The 20203-nt window shown below is 49.9% G+C and overlaps 1 protein-coding gene across 1 annotated transcript in view; it reads right to left on the bottom strand.

Moving 5' to 3' along the window:
* Cht6 (Chitinase 6) overlaps positions 1–20203 on the bottom strand; it is a 35452-nt gene that overhangs the window by 847 nt on the left and 14402 nt on the right. Inside the window, 13 exon segments of the mRNA XM_017174746.3 lie at positions 24–326; positions 673–804; positions 807–1134; positions 5774–10942; positions 11035–12746; positions 12945–15706; positions 15770–16717; positions 16781–17260; positions 17323–17588; positions 17652–17837; positions 17899–18413; positions 18517–18702; positions 18863–18926. Of these exon segments, the coding sequence (XP_017030235.1) occupies positions 24–326; positions 673–804; positions 807–1134; positions 5774–10942; positions 11035–12746; positions 12945–15706; positions 15770–16717; positions 16781–17260; positions 17323–17588; positions 17652–17837; positions 17899–18413; positions 18517–18702; positions 18863–18926 (13051 nt within the window).

Here is a 20203-nt window from a genome sequence, read left to right on the forward strand (position 1 = left end):
GGATTTGCATGTCCAAAACTTACGAATGCCTTGGCTGATGGCTGGAAGGACTGGCTGTGGTGCATGAGTCGTGTTCGCCGGGCTGAACGAGGGCAGCTCATAGTCCTCGCGGGATCGCACCTGCTCGGGTATCTGGTTGAAGCGGCTCGTATGGATGCTTGACTTGGCCACCTGGTCCTCGTCGTCGTCGCTCAGATAGAGGCTGGTGGTGGTCTCCAGGGCGGAGGAGCTGGGCAGGAAGGTGGTGCGAGCCGAAGGCGGTGTGGTGGATATCAGAGTCAGGCGGCGCTTGAACAAGGGATTCTGGGTGCGTGGCACTTCGGTGGCTTTAAACAAAATATAAAAATTACTAAATTAAGTCTTCATTTTAATTAAAGGTTAAGTTAAATATTATATTATAAAATTATACATTTTTTTCTTTATTTTTAATTGTTTTCATAATATAACCCCCTATAAAATGTTGTTTTGTAAAAAAAAATTTTATAATAATATTATATAAATTATAAAATATTTTTCTACATTTTAAATTCATCAAACTAAAACTAATAAGAATGGAATCCTTTTTTGACTTTGTTATAATTGATTTCATTATTCCCCTAGGATTTTTAAAAATTAATAATTATAAATATATTATCTCATAATTTCTGTGCTGGTTTCTTTCAGTGCACTCACCGCTCTCATCGCCATTGCTTGCCGGCGCGAAGGTTGTCAGCCGCCGCGTTTGAAACTGACGGCGCAGCGCAAAGCTGGCTGGCTGGAACTTGTGCTGCTTTTGTGTGATGTCATTGCTGCTGCTGGAAATGCTGCTGCCGCTGCTGCCGCAGAGCTCTTGGCTTTCAGCTTGCTCAGGTAACTGTTGTTGGTTCTGCCGCCACCAGCAGCAGATGTTGCTGCCGGCACTGTGGTGGTTCCTGCTGCCGCTGTGGTTGTTGTTGCTGCTGTTGCTGCAGCTGCTGAGGGGCGACTGCGCAGTCGTCCATACTTGGAGGTCGCCGCTGCTGGTTCTATGCCTTGCGTGGTGGCCTCAGTTGACGCCGCCGCCGCCGCCAACGCCGGAGAGTTGATAATGCGGCGGCGCACGCTGAGCACTGGACGACGGGAGACGGCGACACTGGCAGTTGACGGCTGGCGCGGCTGCTTAACGGTACATGGAAGTAGAGAAGCGGATAAAGCGGTTTTAGTTTTTATTTCTTAATTTTTTTTATAACTATTTTTTTTTTTGTCTCAAAATTGGCAAACTTTTTTGGTATTTGCTTATTGTTTAACGCTCGAGGCTGTGGTTTTCTGTGATTTTTGTGTAATTTTTTGGTGCGTTTTTCCTGGCGGTGCAGTCAACAACAATTCAAAAGCGCGCCCCTCATGCTGGAGACAACAGAGATTAATATTCAAAAAATACAGCAAATAAATAAATAAATAAGAAAATAAATCAGAAAATTAATAAAATAATTTCTAAAAATTAATAAACTCTATAGTTTTGTACAAAATAAAGTTAAAATATGGCAAAATACGTACTTAAGTAGTCTACATAAGCAAAAAATAAATTAGTAGCTTGGCTTGTTGTGTTGTGTGTTTTTCTCTCTGGATTCAGTGGGTAAAAGGGGTGAGGGTGGTGGTAAAAAGGCTAAGTAATGCCAGTAATACGAGAAAGAAAACTTTCCCTTGTCCAAAAACCCTTTCTTTTCTCTGGCCTTCAAAGTCTTGACCGTAAACTGGAGCAAAAAGCAGCCGCAAAAATGCAGTTTGGAATTTTTTTAATTGAAGGACGTTCGAGTGCAAAACAAATATATAAATAACACTTGGACATTGGTCTCGGAACGAGTTATTTAACCTGGCTAGTGGTCATTATTTTGTGCTAGTTTTTTGCTTTGTCCACGCAATGTGGTTGACATTGAAAGCTAAACATGTACTTGGAGTTATGTTATGCCAACATCAGATCAAAATCTAAGGTTTTCAATTTTTACTTAATATTTTCTCTAACAATTTAAAGGTCAAAATAGTGTAAAAAATATTTTTAAACATTTTTAAATATTTCGGGTTTCAAGTTAAATTAAATTTTAAACTTTTCTGAGCTGATTTTTCAACACAAAACTGATTTAAAAATATTTAAAGACTACAAAATTATTATTTATTATTTTTTAATTTATATAAAACTTTTTAAGTATTTTCTTTTTGAACCAAACTCTAAATATTTATGATTAGAACCAAAAAAAAACTAACTAAAAAATGTTATAAATTTTAAAGATTAATTTCCAAACTTTTTTCATTGCGTAAAAACCAGAAAATATTTTTTTATATTTATAAATATTTATAAATATATATATACATTTTTTTAATTAATTTTATTTAAGAGTTTGGCCTGCACAGAAATAAAAAACCCACCCAAGAGAGAGAGTTGCTGCTGGGCAGATTTTTGATGTCAATGTCAGAGACCGTTTCAAGACAATGGAACGACCCAGCAAGGTTTGGGCCAAAATACGCATCGTCTTTGGGGCTTTTGGGATGAGCTGCTCAGCTGAAGAGCTTGCGTAATGCCACAAGCTTCTTCGATCTGCCGATTGGATCGGGTATTTCTGCTTGGTATTTGGCAAGCCAGCTAACTGCATGCCAATGTGATTGCATAATCTCAGGTCCCCCAGCTCCTGCCACTCTCAAGCTGGCTTCCTACTCTGGGGCAGATGCGCCGCCGAGAGAAACTGGTTGGGCTTTGGCTTTAATAAAAATAATATTGTGCAAGCTCTGGTGGTCATCAGATTGAAAACTGATGATGCGTACAGGGCGTCGTCTTCTGTTTTGTTTGCTTCTGGTGGGTTTATTGTGAAAGTTGCAAAACGAAAGACTTAAGGTGCGAACTAGAGAAAGCTAAAGGCACGGGGCCCTTTCAAGGCCAAATCAAAGAAAAGGGAAGGGGATAGAGTCAAGTGGGGTCACCTATTGGCCAGATTATATTTAAAATAAGTTGGCTTAGAGGAAAGTAGCAAGTAGCAAGACGAACTGGTTTCTGCTCTTCAAAAATATATATTATACCCTCTTAAGGTATGTGGAGTAATCTCATTTTCTGTGTAAACACTCCTTGTAACTTGAACTCTTGTGTACTCTTTATCTCCATCAAAAAAATAACAAAGCTCGTTTCCCTAAGTGCAACACCTTTTGATCTCCTTTTATGGCTTCTTTTACGGTCGGTTTTTTGTTTGCTCTTTTTTTACTTTTCATGGGCACTTGGAAAGGAAAATATCTCGACAACCGTTAACGACTTTTTGTCAACCTGATTTCTGAAGTTACTGGATTTTTTCCAGCCGTCGCCTGTCAGCTTTTCATGTTTGCCAGGCAGCGGCGGAGCTCGTGATTTGACTTTTGGCAATTATCGTTTCGAGGAGAGACTAGCTATATAGCCGGCGATTATGAAACATGTCTCGTATGCAGTAGACCCTCGCCAGCAATTTGCAAATTGTTTTGGCTGAACTCGTTTTTTACTTTTTATTTCATGTGTTTTTTTTTTTTTTTTTGTTTAGTTATTTTTCCGCTCAGTCTGCACATCTTGCCGACTCATCGAAAGTTGAAACCGATTATTCAGACAAGCTTGCTCTCCTACATGTGGCAATAATTGCATCCAAGAAAAAAATATATATATGCCTCTGACATTTAGCGGCGGAGAGAAGAAAAGAAGCCCGAGTCGATGACTTGGCAAATAATAAGCAATTCTACAAGTGACATTTGAAAGAGCAAATGCATATATAATTGCATCTCAGAAGAATCAAAAGGGAGGGGGGTAAACTTTGGCATTTGCAAGCCTAAGATTTTGTAATATCCAGAGAGACTGAGACTAGAGACTGTTCTATATCCTAATCTTGATATATCAATTCTAATTTATAAGCTAAACTGTATAAAGTCTATAAAAAATAAACAAATTGCTGAAAAAGAGTTACTGTGAAAAGATTTAAATCTAATATAAATAAAATTATTTATATATGTACAAGATTATCCCAATCTAGTGTGTTTTCCTATATACAATTTTATTTTTTGTAAGGGAAAGGGTGATTTTCCAGAGGGATTTAGGAGCGGAAGGTGGTTGGTTTTTTTGTGTTTTGTTGTGGCAATAATAATTTGTATAGGTTGTTTCTTTTTGTTCATTATTTTATTGTTGTGCATAAATATTTTACAGCTAAAGCTAGACTTAAAATAACTCGAATAGAAAAGGGGGGGTAAAGAGTGAAATAAAAAAATATTATTCAAGAAAATATATAAAGAAAGAGATAGTTGGAAAGAGAGAAAGAGATAGTGATTTACTTAAGAACTGCGCCTGGTAGAAAGCAAAATTAAAAGTTTTTTCTTTTTTTTAAGAGCTTGTCAAGTTTTCTTGTTTAAAATCCACTTAGGGTCGTCGTTTCTCTTAGATTTTCCTAGCTTGAACCAAGGAAAGACTTTTCGCATCTGAGTGGTGTCATGTGTGTGTGTGGTGTGCGTGTGAAATTGTATGTGTGTGTGAGTAAGACATGTGTGTAGGCGTTGTTTTAGGTATGGCAGCTCGAAGAATACGAATACGAATACGAATTGTTTAAATAATTTACACAAGATGGAAAAAAAATATTTAAAAAAAAATATATATATATAGAGCAGAGTATAACAAATTACTAGAAAAGCAGCAGCAGCACTGGGAAATTTGGAAAGAATATAATAATATTAAAATATATTTAAGCAGCCGAAGGGCAGCCAAAGCAACGCAGCCAATTATCTACGGTTCGGCATTAAGGGGTTAAGCCTGTCTTCTAAACTCAAAACTCAAAACTGGATAAGGGCTAAGACTAGAAATAACTAACTACGCTGTGTGTGTGTGTGGGACCTATTCCGGCACTGGGACGACAGTGGTGGCTATGGTATCATCGGCCTCGACTGTGCTGGGCGTCTCAGTGGTTGTTGTTGTTGTCGTCGTTGTTGTCGTCTTGCGGAGACGACGACCACGCCCCTTGCGGCCCATCTTCTTGCGATGCACCACATGGGTCTCGGAGCTAAAGCTCACCGCCTCACTGACGCGGCTGCCCACGGTGACTTGGGTTGAGCCACCGCCGATAGCTCCTCCACTAACTGCACCACTGCCCACTGTGCCCGATGTTGTCTGTGTGGTTTCTGATGTGGTTTGTGTGTTCAGTTGGGTGTGGTTGCCACTGGTGGAACCACTAGCCACTACCTGTTGTTGACTCTCAACTGTGCTTGTTGTCTGTGGGTTAACAGCCTCGGAATTACTGATCTCCTGGTGTCCACCGGCTGTCTGTGGCTGTGGCTGTGTCTGTGTGCCTTGACCAAGCTGCCCGATAATTGCTGCTCCAATTGGCACGGCAATTAGTGTTTCTTGTTTGATCTGACCATTGTCTCCATTGTCTGAATCGGAGCTAGTGGTGGTCAGTGGTGTCTGTGTGCTAGTGGTGCTGACGATGCTATCTGTGGTAGAGGTGGTGTCAAGGCCCCAGATAGTGGTTTCTTCCTCCGCTGGCCTAGCTGTGGTTGTGATCTGTGTCTGTGTCTGGTCGGGATTGTTTTGGTTGGAGCTGTCACTGGTCTGGACCACTGGTGCCTGCACCACCTGAGCCTGACGCACCGAGTAGGCCGAGTTGGAGTCGGCAGCGGCGGGCGCCATGGTTGTGCTGCTGCTGCCGCCATTCGCCTCGGCTAGCGACTTTTGCACCTTGCTTAGGATCACCTGGTCGAGATTGGCTATCGAGATGACCAGCGGCGAGGACTCATTGGATTCGGGGCGTAGGAGGGGTACTATGGGTCTTACGTATGTGGGTGCCAGGGTGGTGCTCTCGCCGTTTTCCGTGGCGCTGGCACTGTTGCTCAGGATGGTGGTGCTCTCCTCCTCCTCCGCCGGCAGTTCTCCTCCCGCAAAAACGCTGTTGCTGCTCAGCTGCTTCCCCTTCCTGGCCGAGTCAAACAGGCCCTCCAACGAGATGGTGGAGGTCTCTAGAGCTCCGGTTAAGACTTCGGGGAGCAGGGATTTGCCATCCCGATCGCTGCCTTCCGTTTCGGGCAGGGAGTTCCTCACCGGCGGCGAATTGCTCTGCCCGCTTGCCCTGGTCGTGGGCTCCGTGGGCGTGTAGTCGGCGACTGTGCTGTGACCATCATTGATCTGTATGTCGCTGCCATCTACCAGGTGCACGTACTTCACCACACTGATCTCGCCCAGCTGCTCAACATGGGGCAGCGACTCCACCCGCAGGGTGCCAAAGTCCTGGTTGGCCTTGGATTTGCGCTGCGCGGCCTTGGCCTGCTTGGAGTTGATCTCGACGATGCGATTGATCTCGACCACCTTGTGCTTGGGCACCACCTCCGTCTGGACGGTGGGCAGGAGCTTCACCGCCGGCCTCCTGGTGGTGGTGGTCTGCTCATCTTCGTTCTCGCCCTCGCCCTCGATCAGGGTGAACACGTGCAGCAAAGTGGTGGCCGGTGGCGGGGCCTGGGTGGTGCTCGACTGGGCGGTGTGGGTCAGGTCCTGTGAATTGACGGAGGAAGTGGCTTCATTAGCATTGGTCGCTGTCTCGGTTTCGGTTACGGGTTCAGTTTCGGTTTCAGTTTCTGGTGGCGTGTCTGTATTGGTGGCTGTGGCTGTGTCTAACTGTGTGCTGGGTGGTGGTGGTGGTGCTGGTGTACTGGGCGTGGTAGTCACGAATCCCTGATCCGCTGTGAGGGTGGTCTCCTCCTCGGCGGCCACCTCGGTTCCGGTCTCCACCTCCGCTCCCGCTCCCGCCTCTGTCTCCACCTTGACCACCTTGGGCTTCAGCGTGGTATGCTTCTTGCTGTGCTTGTCAAATATCTTCTTGTTCCGCGCATTCAGCGCATCGATATTCAGCTCCTCGATCAGGGAGTTCTCGCTGGCGCTCTCCGTCGCCTCGGTGGATGGTCCCGAGTACTTCCTCTCGTAGCTCCTGGTGTTGCTGGGTATGAACGGCGCCGGCTTTAGCGGCGTCAGCGGGGTGGTTCGCTCATAGTCACTGGCCACCGGCTTCAGGGTGAGATTGGGACCGGCCACGCCTGGCGGACGGTTGACTACTCGGGGTCTCTTGGTGCTGCCAAAGCGGTTGCTGGGACCGTTGGGGTTGGAGCTGCTGGTGCTACTGGATGGTCGGTTGCGGGGATTGAAGGGCACGTTGCCGGGTGCGGTGGGTGCTCCACTGCCGGTGGCCCCAAAGTTGGGGCGACTGCCGGGCGGCACGCGGTTGTCCTTGGGCTTGTAGGGGGAATTAAACTTGGGCTTGGTGGTGTTCGTGTCCTCTGTGGGCTTCTCCTCGCCACCAGCAGGCTTCTTCTCTGCATTTTCCTCTGGCTCATCCTCCTCCTCCTCGTCGCCCTCTTCTTCGGAGTCCTCCTCCTCTTCCTCATCATCCTCCTCGCTCTCGTCTTCCTCATCTTCCTGCTGAGGCTTGGATTTATCTAGGACTGGACGCGTTTTAGGGACAAAAGGTCTACGCAAATTGGTTCCAAACTGATTCTGCAGCGGATGCTCCTGCTGTGCCTCCAACTCTTCCTCGCCATCCTCGTTGCCTTGGACCTTGAAGCGATCTGCTCCCGGCAATCTTGCGCCACGAGGATCGCTTCTCACAAAGCCTTCTCCGCGGTTGCGAACACTCGAGTTGAAGGGATCGAATCTGCCGTTCTTGCGGCGCACAAACTTGGCCGTTGGTCGGGAGGTGCTGAAGGCCAGCGGTGCCTTCGTGGTGCCCGATGAGCCGCCGCTCGCCGAGGGTGGCGAGTAAGGCCTGCGGGCTACCAGCTTGCGCTTGAAGAAAGGTCGCGGCGAGGACACAGACGAGGACTGCTCATCGTCGCTCGAAGATGAAACGGAATCTTGACCCTGCCGAGTGCCGGTGGACTTCTCCGCCAGCAGCTTCTTTAGGCGATCATTGATCACGCCCTGGTCACCGTCACCGCGAGCCTGCTCGGCCTTGACCTTGTCCCTCAACTTTTGCAGATCGGACACGCTTTCCTGGTCATCCTTTTGGCCCGGTGCCTTGAACCGACTACTGATGACACCATCCTGGGGCTCGCCCTTGGCCTGCTGTTCCTTGAGCCGCTGGCGCAGACTCAGTAGGTCATTCTGGCTCTGCTCCTGGTCCACAAATCTGCTGTGGCTGGGAACGAAGGGCTTGCGGGTGGTCTCCTCGGAGTTGTCCACACTGGCGGCAGTGCTCGAGTCCACCGGTCGCAGCTTCCGCACAATTTTGCGGAAACGCTTGCCGTTGGTGCCCACTGTGGTGTTGGTGTTGCTTGTGGTGGTTGGTGGTGTGGTGGCAGTGGTCTGGGTGTCTGGGTTAGTGTCAGTGGCGCTATTAGTGGTGCTATCTACGTTGGAACTATTGCTATTGCTATTCAGGGGTCTGCGGAATTTTAAGACGCGGATGCGCTTGGGTGTTGGCCGGACGGTGGTGGTGGTGGTGGTTCCGGTCTCGTCTTCATTGGACTCCGTTTCCGATACGGATGCGGCTTCATCCTCCACCGCTTCGTGGGGCTGTGCCTTGGCCTCGGTCTCCTCGGCAGTCTGCTCATCGACTAGGGTTAGTTTAGTTACCTGAGCGCGCTGACGGCCCCCGAAGGCCAATCGTCTGGCATTGGCTGCTGTCGGGGACTGTGGGGTTGACGTCGATGGTGGGGTGCTGGTGGTGGTGGTGGTGGTGCTTCGGGTGCGGCTCAATTGATAACGATTCTGAAAGCGTCGTTTAGAATTAACGTCATTACCTAAGGCATTCAAACCAGCCCCACTTGCTTTCTCTTCCGCCACATTCTCCCCCTCATTCTCTAGACTAGCATCGTTATCATCATCGGTATCATCATCATTATCATTATCGCCTCGATCATCGTTATCATTACTGTGACTATCTGCCTTAAGATTAGCTTTGACTGTGACTGGTTTGTTTTTGTTGTTTGTGTAACTGTTTGACTTGAAACGATTAATCAAATAATTGGCTACGGTGCTGTTACTACGTTGACTAGCTACATTCAGTGCGGTGCTTCGGTTAGTTGTGCCATTAATGTTACTGTTACTGTTAGTGAGAGTGGTGCCTACCCCCAGGGAGTGACTGGTGTTAGGGATGCGTGTACTGTTCGATACCTCGGCAGAGCCATCGTCCTCCTCCGAGTCTTCCTCGTTCACGGTCTCGTCGTTGTCAGTGTCCGAGTCGGTCTGTCTTTCGGTGGTGCTACTAATCACTGTCCGCAGGGGTTGTCTCTGCCTGCTGGCAAGCAGTTGGCTTAGTCGTGACCGGGCAGTGGTGCTTCGGATGGCGGGACTCTCTTCTGGCTCATCCTCAGCCTCTTCATTCTCGTCGTACTCCTCCGCGGGCTCTTCCTCGTCCTCCTGATCCTCCTCCGCTCGGTGATAGAGATTCCTGTTGATGGCCACCAGATTGCGTCTGGTGCTGGAGCTAACTCTAGCCGGTGCTGCGGTGGTGCGGCGAGCTGCAAAGTTGGGTGGCTTGCGGGCCAGCACTGCTCCACCTGTGTGCTCCTCCTCCTCTCCCTCCTCCTCCTCGGGAGTGCGTTGCAGCGCTCGATGGCGATTCGTTTGAAGGAAGCCGGCACGTGGTGGTGCTACCTGCTCCTCAGCCTCCCTATCGGGTTTTTCATCATCGTCTTCATCACCATTGCCTTCGGTGGTTGTGGTGCGCGGTGTGGAGAAGCGATTACGTGAGCGGTTCAAGGCCGCGTACGGACGACGTGTGGTAACGTCATCCAGGTTCGTTGATCCCTTCGTGGCAGCGGTTGTCGTTGATGTTGTTGGTGGCGTAAAGCGGCGACGTGACAAAAGCGAGCGCCTGGTGGTGCTTGATGTTGCCTCATCTTGATCTATTTCATTGTCCGCACTTGGATTTTCGGTCGTTGACGTGGTTGTTGTTGGTGTTGCGGTCGCATTAAAGCGTCGGCGTATCAAAAGCTGCCGCCTGGAAGTGGTTGTTGGTGTTGCTGCTTTTTCGGTTGAACTCTCCTTATCAGCGAGATCTACGATCTCATTCTCCAGATTCTCTTCCAGCTTCTCATCCGTCACCGGGGCAGCCGTGGTAGTTCCATTGAAACGGCGACGAATTACCAGTTGACGACGCGTCGGCGTGGTGCTGGATGGCGCGCTTGTGGTCGTGGTGCTTGATGGAGTGCCTGTGGTCGAGGTTTCAATAAGGGGTATGATCTCTTCTTCCGGAATCTCGTTGTCATCGTCTATAATGGCCTCAAGTTCGGGTTCTTCGGTGCTGTCCTGAGGCTCTTCGGGTTCTTTATTTTCAGTTTTATCGGTTGCTTCATTCTTTTCAGCTGGCTTTTCTTCAACCTTATCGGATGTTAGCTTTTCTTCAACCTTGACCTCCGAGCTTATGGTGGTTGATTCCTCCTCTTTCTTCTCTGAGTCTTCAGTTTCGTTCTCTTTTGGCTTCTCGGTGGTTGTGGTCGTGGTTGTTACTCTGCGACTGATGCCCACATAGGGTTGCCTACTGCCTCTCGAAGTGGATTTTGTGGCTTCAGTTGTTGACTCATCTCCTGCCTCGGTAGTGGTAGTAGTGGTAGTGCTTCCTCTGCCCCTCAGCCTATTAAGACCCGCATAGAAACGTTTTGTTGTGGATTCAACCTTGATTTCTTCCTCCGTTTCTTCACTAGCTTCTGTGCTAGAGGGAGTTGCCGGTGTGGTAGAGCGACTGCGGAATCGCTGAGGAATGCTGTAGCTTCTCCTCGTGGTGGTGTCTAGTGAATCCTCACTAGTTTTATCCTGCAGCCTGGTCGAGAGTGTCAAGCGAGTACGATTTAGTCTCGTATAAAGACGCAAGGCTCTGGCTTCATCCTCGCTTCGTTCTTTTTCCTCCAGAACAGAAATGTCCACAATCTTTGATGTTTCATTGCTGGAATCCACTGTCAGCGGTATTGTTTTAAATGTTTTTCCCTGTCGCTGCGATTTTATTTTGTCTTCTTGGCCCTCTTCATCTTCGTCTTCATCAATATCGGCGGTTATCTCATCATCTTCGAGCGTCTCCTCTCCTGATCCGACCAATTTTGCCCCCAGGTGACCTACTTTGACCCGGGGGTTTTCAATAAAAAATGACCGAGCTCGGCATTGATTTCCTTGGCCTGCTCCATCGCCAGGCGATGGCCAGCGCTCTCTCCCTCATCCTCCACAGAGTTAATCGGCGTTTCATTCTCACTCACATTAAAAACATCATGGATTTGTTGTTTTATGTTCACGGTCGCAGTTTCGATATCCGGTGGTGCTGGAGATTTGTCTATGTATGTTATAGGAGAATCCTTGACGTACTGATAATACTTTCTTCGGTGGTAAATGGGTAACGAAAGTCTCTCATCGCCTGTATCTTCTGAAGCATCTCGTTCCTTGGCTGGTTCCTGGCCTTCTAGTTTGTTTCCTGATTGCAGGCGATTAATGGCACTGCTTAGCTGTTGCTTGAGGTCGCTTAAGTCTTCTTCGGTGGCAGTAGTTGTGGTTGCCTCTGTGGTTGTAGTTGTGGCCTTGGTGGTGCTGGTCTTCAAGCGATTTACAAACCTTTGCTTCGCCGCCGCCAACTGATCTTCGGTGGAGTCTTCTTCAATGGGGGCTTGGGTAGTAGTTGTTGTGGTCGTTGTTGTGCTCACTGGCCTCCTGTGGGCGAGCACTCTCCTGGTGGATGCGGTGGCTTCAGTGGAGGTAGTTGCAGGTTCTTCGGTGCTTGTCGTTGCCTTGGTTGGCCTCTTGAAGGCGAAGCCGGCTCTGCGAGTACTGGCCTCGATTTCATTTGGTTCTTCTGTGGTGCTTGTTGTTGTACGTGCTATGGTCGGCCTGGTTCTCCGGATTATGGGCCTGGCTGTGGAGCTCACTTGTGGTTCTAGCTCCACTTCGTTGCCAGCCTCGTACTCAAACTCCTCTACCTCTTCGTGCTCAATAGTTTCCTTGGGCTTCTTCAGCAGCCGCCTGCGTGTCTTGGTCACCGTTGCCTCTGAGGTCTGAGTCTTCTTGCGGTGGCTACGGGCAGAAAAGTCCTGGGCCAGCAGTGACGAGAGATCGTTGCCCTGGAAACGCACGGAGCCGCGATTGCGAGTCACCATGCGTGGCGTGGTACTCGGTGCTGGCGGGTGTGTCACCTCATCAACAATGTACTCGTACTCGGCTGGCTTCTCCTCAATGGTCTTGGTGTGGATGCGCTTCACCACCTTTTGGCCAGCATCAAGGGTGCGCACATAGGTGGTGCGAGTGCGAGTGACTCCGTTGCCCAGGCTCTCGGTCTTGGTGGTGGTCCGGTTACGAACGGCATTCAGTGAAATGCGACCAGCGCTTACTTTCTCTGCCGTTTGTGGTTCCTCTAGCGGCGCTTCTTCTTCCTGGGATGAATCTGAATTGCCTGCAGAAGTTTCTGTGGTCGTCGTGCTCTGGTTCTTCCTGCCCCTCTTATTGGCATCTGCCGCCAGGAGAGATGAGAGATCTCCCTCTTTCTGGGGCCTAAAGCTACCTCTGACTATGACTCGACGTCTGGGAAGAGCAGTGGTGGTCTCCGCATCGCTAATATTTTCCTTGTCACCCTCAGTGGTGGCCTCTGTAGAGCTGCTGGTTCGGAAGAAGGAGCGCCTAGTGGTGCTGCTCTCTTCGGGCTCTTCGGTGCTTGAGCTTGTTGTTGTAGCTTCAGTGGTGCTGGGTGTCTTGTTGCGGAACAGGGAACGACGAGTGGTTGTGGCTTCGGTGCTAGTAGTGTCTGCTTCGACTTCATCGCTGACCGAGCTGCTACTGCTCTCTTCAGCTGAAGCCGTGCTTGAAGCCTCAGTGGCTTCGGTGCTAGTAGTGTCTGCTTCGACTTCATCGCTGACCGAGCTGCTACTGCTCTCTTCAGCTGAAGCCGTGCTTGAAGCCTCAGTGGAGCTAGTTCTAAAGAAGGATCTTCGTGTTGGGGCTACTTCGGTGGTCTGGGCCTCTACTTCAGCTTCTTCTGTGTTGCTGCTGCTGCTGCTAGAAGCCTCAGTGGAGCTAGTTCTGAAGAAAGATCGACGGGTTGGGCCCTCGGTAGTTGTAGTCTCAGCCTCAATTTCAGCTTCAGTAGAGATGCTGCTCGGTGCCTCAGTGGAGCTAGTTCTAAAGAAAGACCTACGTTTTGGGACTTCAGTGGTCGTTGTCTGAGCTTCAATTTCAGCTTCTTCTGTGCTGCTGCTGCTGGGTGCCTCAGTGGAGCTAGTTCTCAAGAAAGAACGACGGCTTGTTGCTTCTGTGCTCGTTGACTCCACTTCACTCTCTGGTTCAACGGTGCTGGTTCTCGTGCGCACGATAACACGTCGTCTTGGGGATGAAGTGGTCGTTGATTCTTCTTCGACCACAGATTCCGAGGAAGCGGCTGTTGTCGTGGAACCAAAGCGGGAACGACGAGTTGGCTTCGCTGAGCTTGTTGTGCTTTCTTCTGGAAGAATTTCCGCAATACTGCTGCTTTCTGGCAACTCAGTGCTGCTTGCTGGAGGTTCAGTTGAGCTGCTGCTATTGATATCGGTAGCGGTTTCTCCTTCCGCTGCTGCTGGCAGTGTAGTTTCATCTATCAAAGCTTCGACGCGTAGGGCAGCAGAGCTGCTGCTAGATTCTGTGGTCTCTTCAGTGGTGCTGCTGACAAGTGATTCAGTGCTGCTGCGGACAGGTGCTTCAGAGGGGCTGCTCGCGTCCTGTACGTTGGCCTCAGCATCTTCCACTGAAGGCAGTGTAGTGATCTCTGCAATTTCCAGGGCCACTGCTTCTGTTACAATTTCAGGAGACTCCTGCTCCGTGGCCGTGTTGCTATCATCTGTATTCTCACTTCCAGCAGGTGCCTTGGTCTCTCCTCTATTCTCATCATCGATTATCTCAGCGGCCACATTCTCGTCTTCGGTGGTTGTCTCCAAAATCTGACCACCCCTGCCCACGGGCTGGTGGCTACGGAGCTTGGGTGCTTCGCCAAGGTTTCTTACAAAACTGGAGCTACGTCCTGTGGTAAGATGAGCCGCTCCCTCAGAGTCGCGGGTAATGGCCTTGTAGCGGATTTGAGAACCATCTTCTGTGTTCCTACTAGCAGTGCGCTGGATGCTCTGGTAGCTGCGGGAACCCTGGGATTGCGTTGCTGTGGCGGTTCCTCTCTCAAGAGCCACCTCGGACTCTTCTTCGGCCGAGTTCAGGCGACGACTGCGGAATTTGGTGGTGGTCTGAAGATCCTCCTCCGGGTCAGAGCTTAACTGCTTGCCGGCAAAGCGCCGAGAGTCCTTGTCGTCACCGGCTAAAGAATTGGGAGCCACTGGAGCGCGGGTGGGTCGCACACCGCGCCAAGTGTACTTGGTCTTTGTCTGGTTGATAGTGCCATCGTTATCGATGTGGTTCGGGTTGGGGTTCGGGTTCGGGTTCTGGGCTTGGGATTGACTTAAACTAGAGCTAACTACTTCATGCCTTAAGCTATTGCCACCGTTACCAGCTACTTCTACTTGGGGTTCTTGGTGGTGCAGTGAGGTTGTTGTTCTGGTGTTGCTTGCAGTGGTTGTTGCTGTTGGAAGACTGGCACTCACCTTGGGCCTATCCCCTGGGGATGGTCGTGTCTTCTTCACTACCTTCGCAACGGCATCGGTTTCGTTTAAGTTATCGTTTACGTTATCGTTATCGGTATTGTTATCACTGTCGGTTTGGGGTGCTGTGCTACTGGTGCTGGTGCTAGCTGTGGGTCGTGTGCGACGTCGGGGATAACCAAAGGGTCTGGGACTAGAGACACTGGGGCTCGGTTCGACGGTGGTCTGTTCGTGGTTGGGTTCTTGGGTGGGTTGCCTTCTTCCCGGGTTGGTTCTAAAGCTATTTAAACTACTCAAACCGTTTCTTGTTGGACTAGCATCGTTCGCAGCTTCTGCATTGTTGTTGCTGTTGCTATTCGTTGTTGTTGCTGTTGTTGTGGTAATGCGTCGACGGTTCGTGGTGGCATACTTGTTGCCGTACTGTGTCTTGGTTTTCGTTACCTCACTGTCCTCGCTGTCCACGTTGTCTACGTCATTCAGTTCGCTGTTGCCCGTGCTGGCTGTCGTTGTGGTTGTAGTCTTCGGAGTCGTCGTCGTTGTCGTTGTGCTGGCCAGTTCGGGTTCCGTTGAGGTGGTTGTTGTGGCTAGGTCAGGATTGGGGGGAAGCTGGGTGGGATTGGTGGGCTCGCTCGGCTCGCTGGCTAGCAGGGAGTCGGAGCCGAGGCCAGAGGTTGGTGGGACAGTGGAGCCTACAAGTGGTGTGGTGGGTGTGGTGGTATGCAGGTTGTTAATGGTTGAGGTGGTGGTTGAGGTGGTGCTTTCATTTGGTTCAGTGGGTTCGTTAGTTGTGGTTGTAGTGGATGTGGTTTCGAGTTGGATGGTGCTGGGTGTTGCAGTGGTGGTGCTCTCTTCTGTTGGTATTAGGTTATTCAGTTTCACATTGTTGTAGTTATTGCTGCTGTTGTAGTGGTTCTTGTTGTTGTTGTTGGTGGTGGTGGAGTTGGTGGTGCTGGCCTTGGCAGTCTCAGTGCCGGCAGTTGTTGTTGTTGTTGTTTCTGGTGTTGCTGTTGTTGTGGTTGTGGTTCTGCGACCAATGCTCGCATATTTACGTGTATTTGTTGTTTGTTTGCTCTGTACCGTAACATGCTCCTTGAGCGCCTCATCCTCGTACTCCTCCTCCTCGTCCTCGAGAGGATCCTCCACGTCCTCAGCATTTGCACCCTTTGTGGGTCGCGTGCGCTCAAAGTACTTGTACCTGTGCCGGTGGAAAATATCAGAGTTTGAACCTCTTAAACACCTCCCTTAGCTTCCCACTTACCGATTGGTTGTCGAACTGGGCGATGCCTCTGTGACCTCTGATGGTGCCGCCGTGGTACGTCCTCGGGTGCGGCTCAAGGTGGCATAGGCCTTCACCGGCGTCTGGGTTTGCTCCTCCACATCCTCCTGGGAATGATCGGCAGCCGGTGCCACAGTTGTTGGGCGAGTGCGCCTGAGACTCGTGTAAGAGGGTGTGACTGAGCTCAAGGGGCGACGCGTTGTGGTCGCCACATCGGCCAGTTGCTGCTCCTCCTCCTGCTGTTCCTGGGCCTCCTCTTCATCTTCGCCCTGACCTGCAGATCGGTGGCGATTAATGGTCACATACTGCTTGCGCTCCTTCAGGAAGCCATCGAACTCGGCCAGCTTCTCAATGCCCTCGTTCTGCGGACCCTGACGACTGTTTCCCCTCAGCACAGAGGAGTACTTGGAGTAGTTATTAGCTGTGCCGCTTGAGGTGCTGCTCGACGAACTGGCCTCTGTGCTGGTCTCGGTGGCCTCGCTGATCTTGAAGCGGTTGCGGGTGAAGGAACTCAAAGTTCCGGGGCGACTCAGGACGCGATCATACAGAGACTTGCTGATGGTTGAGGGTGTTGTGGCGGCGCCACTGGCTGAGTTCTCCTTCAGAGTGATGGAACCATCTTTGTTGCGCAGCAGATGCTTCTCCAGCTGCTCTACACCGCCCACCTTGCGAATCAGATCGATCAGCTCCTTGATGACCTGTGGATCTTCCTCGGCATCGGTCGACTTGCTGGGCGACAACTCATCGGTGTCCTCCTCGTACTCCAGATCCTCCTCGACCGCCGCTGGCGTTGTCGTGGTGGTGGTGGTCGTCGTTGTGCTGGTGGTGGGTCGTGGATAAACTGGACGGGCGGTAGGCGCCGCTGTCACTCGATTGGGTCGCGCTGTCGTGGTTGTTGAGGTAGAGGTCACTGGAGCCGCAGTAGTGGATCTAAATGGATGGAAAGGATTAGTCCTTGGTGTCTACAAGCATCCTGGAGAGGCATTCATTTACTTTTTAGTCTTGCAGGGCACATTCCGGGCAAAGTCACAGGAATCGGCGGCGGGGTTAAAGTACAGACCCGAGGGACAGGTGAACATGTGGGCCACGATTCCAAGTCCCGACGGTCCGCTGTCCAGACACCAGTAGTACTTCTTGCAGTCTCTAGGGTGCTGGAAGAAGCCCTCCTCCTCGCACTTGAAGTCCGAGCCCGGGTCGGGAGTGGTCGGGGGCGGTGGCGTGGTGGATGCCCTGCCACCGATATACAGGGAAGATCCCTCGGCCTCGGTCAGCTTGAAGGTGGTGCTCGGTGGTGGGGCCTGCGTGCTGGTGCTGGAGCTCACCACTGGTCGTCGGGATCCGCTGGGTCTCCTCGAGGTGGCTGGTGCCTCGCTCTTGCCATTGAGGCGGTTCCGAGTGCTGGCATTGTCGCGACTGCGAGATCTCGAGGGTTTCTGCGGGCCACTTGGCTTGGCCACCTCGTTGATGCCCAGTCTGAAATGGTGATTAAATGATAACTGATGATTTCCCCAAAGAGGTGATATTCTCCTCCTTACCCCAATGCATCCACCATGGCCTCCTTGGCGGCTTCGATCAGGGGATAGGGCTTGCCATTGCAGGTGCCGCGGAAGTCGTCGTTGTCAATGGCCCAGAACATGATGCCACCCAGTCCCTGGGCCACCACATACTCCGCCTTCTTGCGCACGATAGCCTCGTCGTCGTAGCCCACCCACTGGTTACGCCTGTAGGCGTAGGGACCCATCACATTAGCGTTAGGCTGCACCACGGTCCACTCGGGGTCATCCTTGAGGGTCTGACAGATCTAGTGGAAAAAGCAGCGGGTTAGAGGCTTCCAAAAATATCGCTAGGAGTATGGAAAACCAACCTCATAGTAGGCCAGGTATCCCTTTTCGCGGGTGGCATCGCCCTGCTCTCCGGGACCCTCCGAAGGGGCTCCCAGTTCCGTGCTCTCCTCGTTGATCAGAGTGTAGGATCGTCCGTAGGTGGGAATGCCCAGGACAAGCTTGTCGCGATCTGCGCCAGCCTTAAGGTAGTATTTGATGGAGTAGTCCTGCAAGAAAAGAAGGACTCTCAGTGCCAGAAATGCCAAAGGAACTCCAGGAAACACTTACAATATTCAACTCGGCATCGTAGTTGTACTCGGAGTCCTCCTCCAGGGAGTACAAAGGAGCATGGTGATTGACAGAGGGCTCGTGGGAAGAATGGAAGTCGTAGGTGAGGACATTGAACCAATCCAGATACTTGTTCAGCTTGGGCACATCGTAGCCCTTGTCAATGTATTCGATACCCGCTGGCACGGCCATGGTCAGGAGCAGGCGCGTCCGTCCGGTCTTCTCTGCCTCCCTTTCGAACTCGGCCCTCAGCTCCTGCACGAACTGGGCGTAGTTGTCCCGATCCCGGGATTTACCGCCCTCTCTGTGCGCCGGATACTCCCAGTCGAGGTCGATGCCATCGAAATGGTTCTGCCGCAGGAACTTCAGGATATTCTTGATGAACTGCTGTCGACGGTCGCCACTGGCCACCAATGGGGAGAACCTGGAGCTGGCCTCGTTCCAGCCGCCAATGGCAATCATGGTCTTCAGCTGCTTGTTGTACGTTTTGAGTCCGGTGAACTTGGCATAGCCACCTGGATAGAGGATACATCAGACAGGACAACAGGAAGAGGGCCGGAAATTGCAGCCGAGTGAAATTAACTCGCCGGAAGGACGGGGCGTGTCTGGGCTACTCACCCTGCTCAATGTCCTGATACTTGTCAAAGGGTTTCATCTGGTTGTCCTTTGTGAATCCACCGAAAGCGTACACCAGATGTGTACACAGGTAGGGATTGATGTTCTGCGGATTGAACTTGGCCGTGCCGGGGCGATAGACGCTCCAGTTTGTGTAGTAGCAGACCACGCGACCCTCGCTGCTGGCCTCTGTATGGCATTAAAATGCAATTAATTAATGGTAAATGGAATGCAATAATACAACTAAATATTGGATTTAAATAAGGTTTATAAGGTTTATTAATACCTCTAAAAATCTTTCATAGAATACTATATATTATTTTCTTAGCTTTTAAAATCGGAAACTTACCGTTTATGCAATAGGCGAGAGCGCAGAGCAGGAAGAGCGTTTGCCAGGCCGCTCCACGCCGGAACTGGAAAGGAAAAGGAAGGAGAACAATAAGCGTTGGCCAATTATAACAATTCGAGATGAGAAGCGGAAGCCAAGCTCGGAGACCGCCTAGGGCGGCAAAAGCACACAGCATTGACACAGTGACATCGATGGACAGGTCTTTGAAGATCGGTGGTGGTCCGCATAAATCTGGGCGAGACAAAAGATCCAAGACACGAACTCGAACTCGATGGCAGTTCCCATGAAGGTCGCCCATCAAATCAAATCAAATCATCGCGGCTTACATAAGCGTTGCTGCCATGCCAGATGATGAGGTGATGTGACGGAGATGAACTCCATATGCAAATCGGTCCTAATCAGATGCAGATGCCGCATATGCCACGCCTCTGCTTGGGTGTCATAAGACTAGGGGCGACAAGGAAGCTGATGGTGGCCCCCATTATTAGCATTACGAAGGCTGCTCTGCCTGAACAATTGGAGTGTTTGGAGATCGGGGAAACTGAGTCACACTCATAAATATCCCAAACGGATTTTCATATTAAAATGCCAAAGTGTTACAACAGCGCTCGCAGCCACAATGGGCCCAAATCTTTTTACGGATTTTGGTCAGCAACCGAAAGAGAAACAACATGAGATTACATAAGCAATCCGAGCCGAAACCAAACCGAACGAACAGCAACAAAAACTTGACTTCGATTGCGTGTGCGTGTGTGTGTGAGCTATGCCGGTTTTTTTTTATATTTATTTCTTTATTTTTGTGTTTAGTTGTTGCTTTTTTTTTATTTCTGGGCTTCATTCATCGAAGTGAATTTTACACGCAGTGTCTGCAAATCAAAATTGATCAACTCGCCGTGTAAGATATCTCATCTCATCAGCATCATCATCGAAAAACATCTGAGAGTTTGGAGGAACAGGTTGGATCATAACTAATTAGCGAGGCTTTACTATATACTATAAACAATATACTATAAACTATACATTATATATATTTTGTATATGGTTTTGGGATGACCAGAGCCATCGTAAAAAAGTGAATTTTGCTAATTGCGGCTGACTGGCCCCAAGGGGAACTTTCTTTTCGCTTAAATCAATTATATATAAACAAAGGTAAGCATATAGGGGGGCTTATGAAATCGAAGGGGAACTCAAATTAATTTTTTGTTTTAATTTATATAATTTTATAATATTAGTATTAAGTAACAAATTGAAGAGACAATGAAGGCACACATTTAAATGTGGTTTTTGTTCTGTAGTTTAAAAGTCTACTTTGCAATTTTTTCTAAATAATAATATTAGTAT

Source organism: Drosophila kikkawai, chromosome X (genome assembly GCF_030179895.1).
Source record: "Drosophila kikkawai strain 14028-0561.14 chromosome X, DkikHiC1v2, whole genome shotgun sequence".
NCBI lineage: Eukaryota > Metazoa > Arthropoda > Insecta > Diptera > Drosophilidae > Drosophila > Drosophila kikkawai.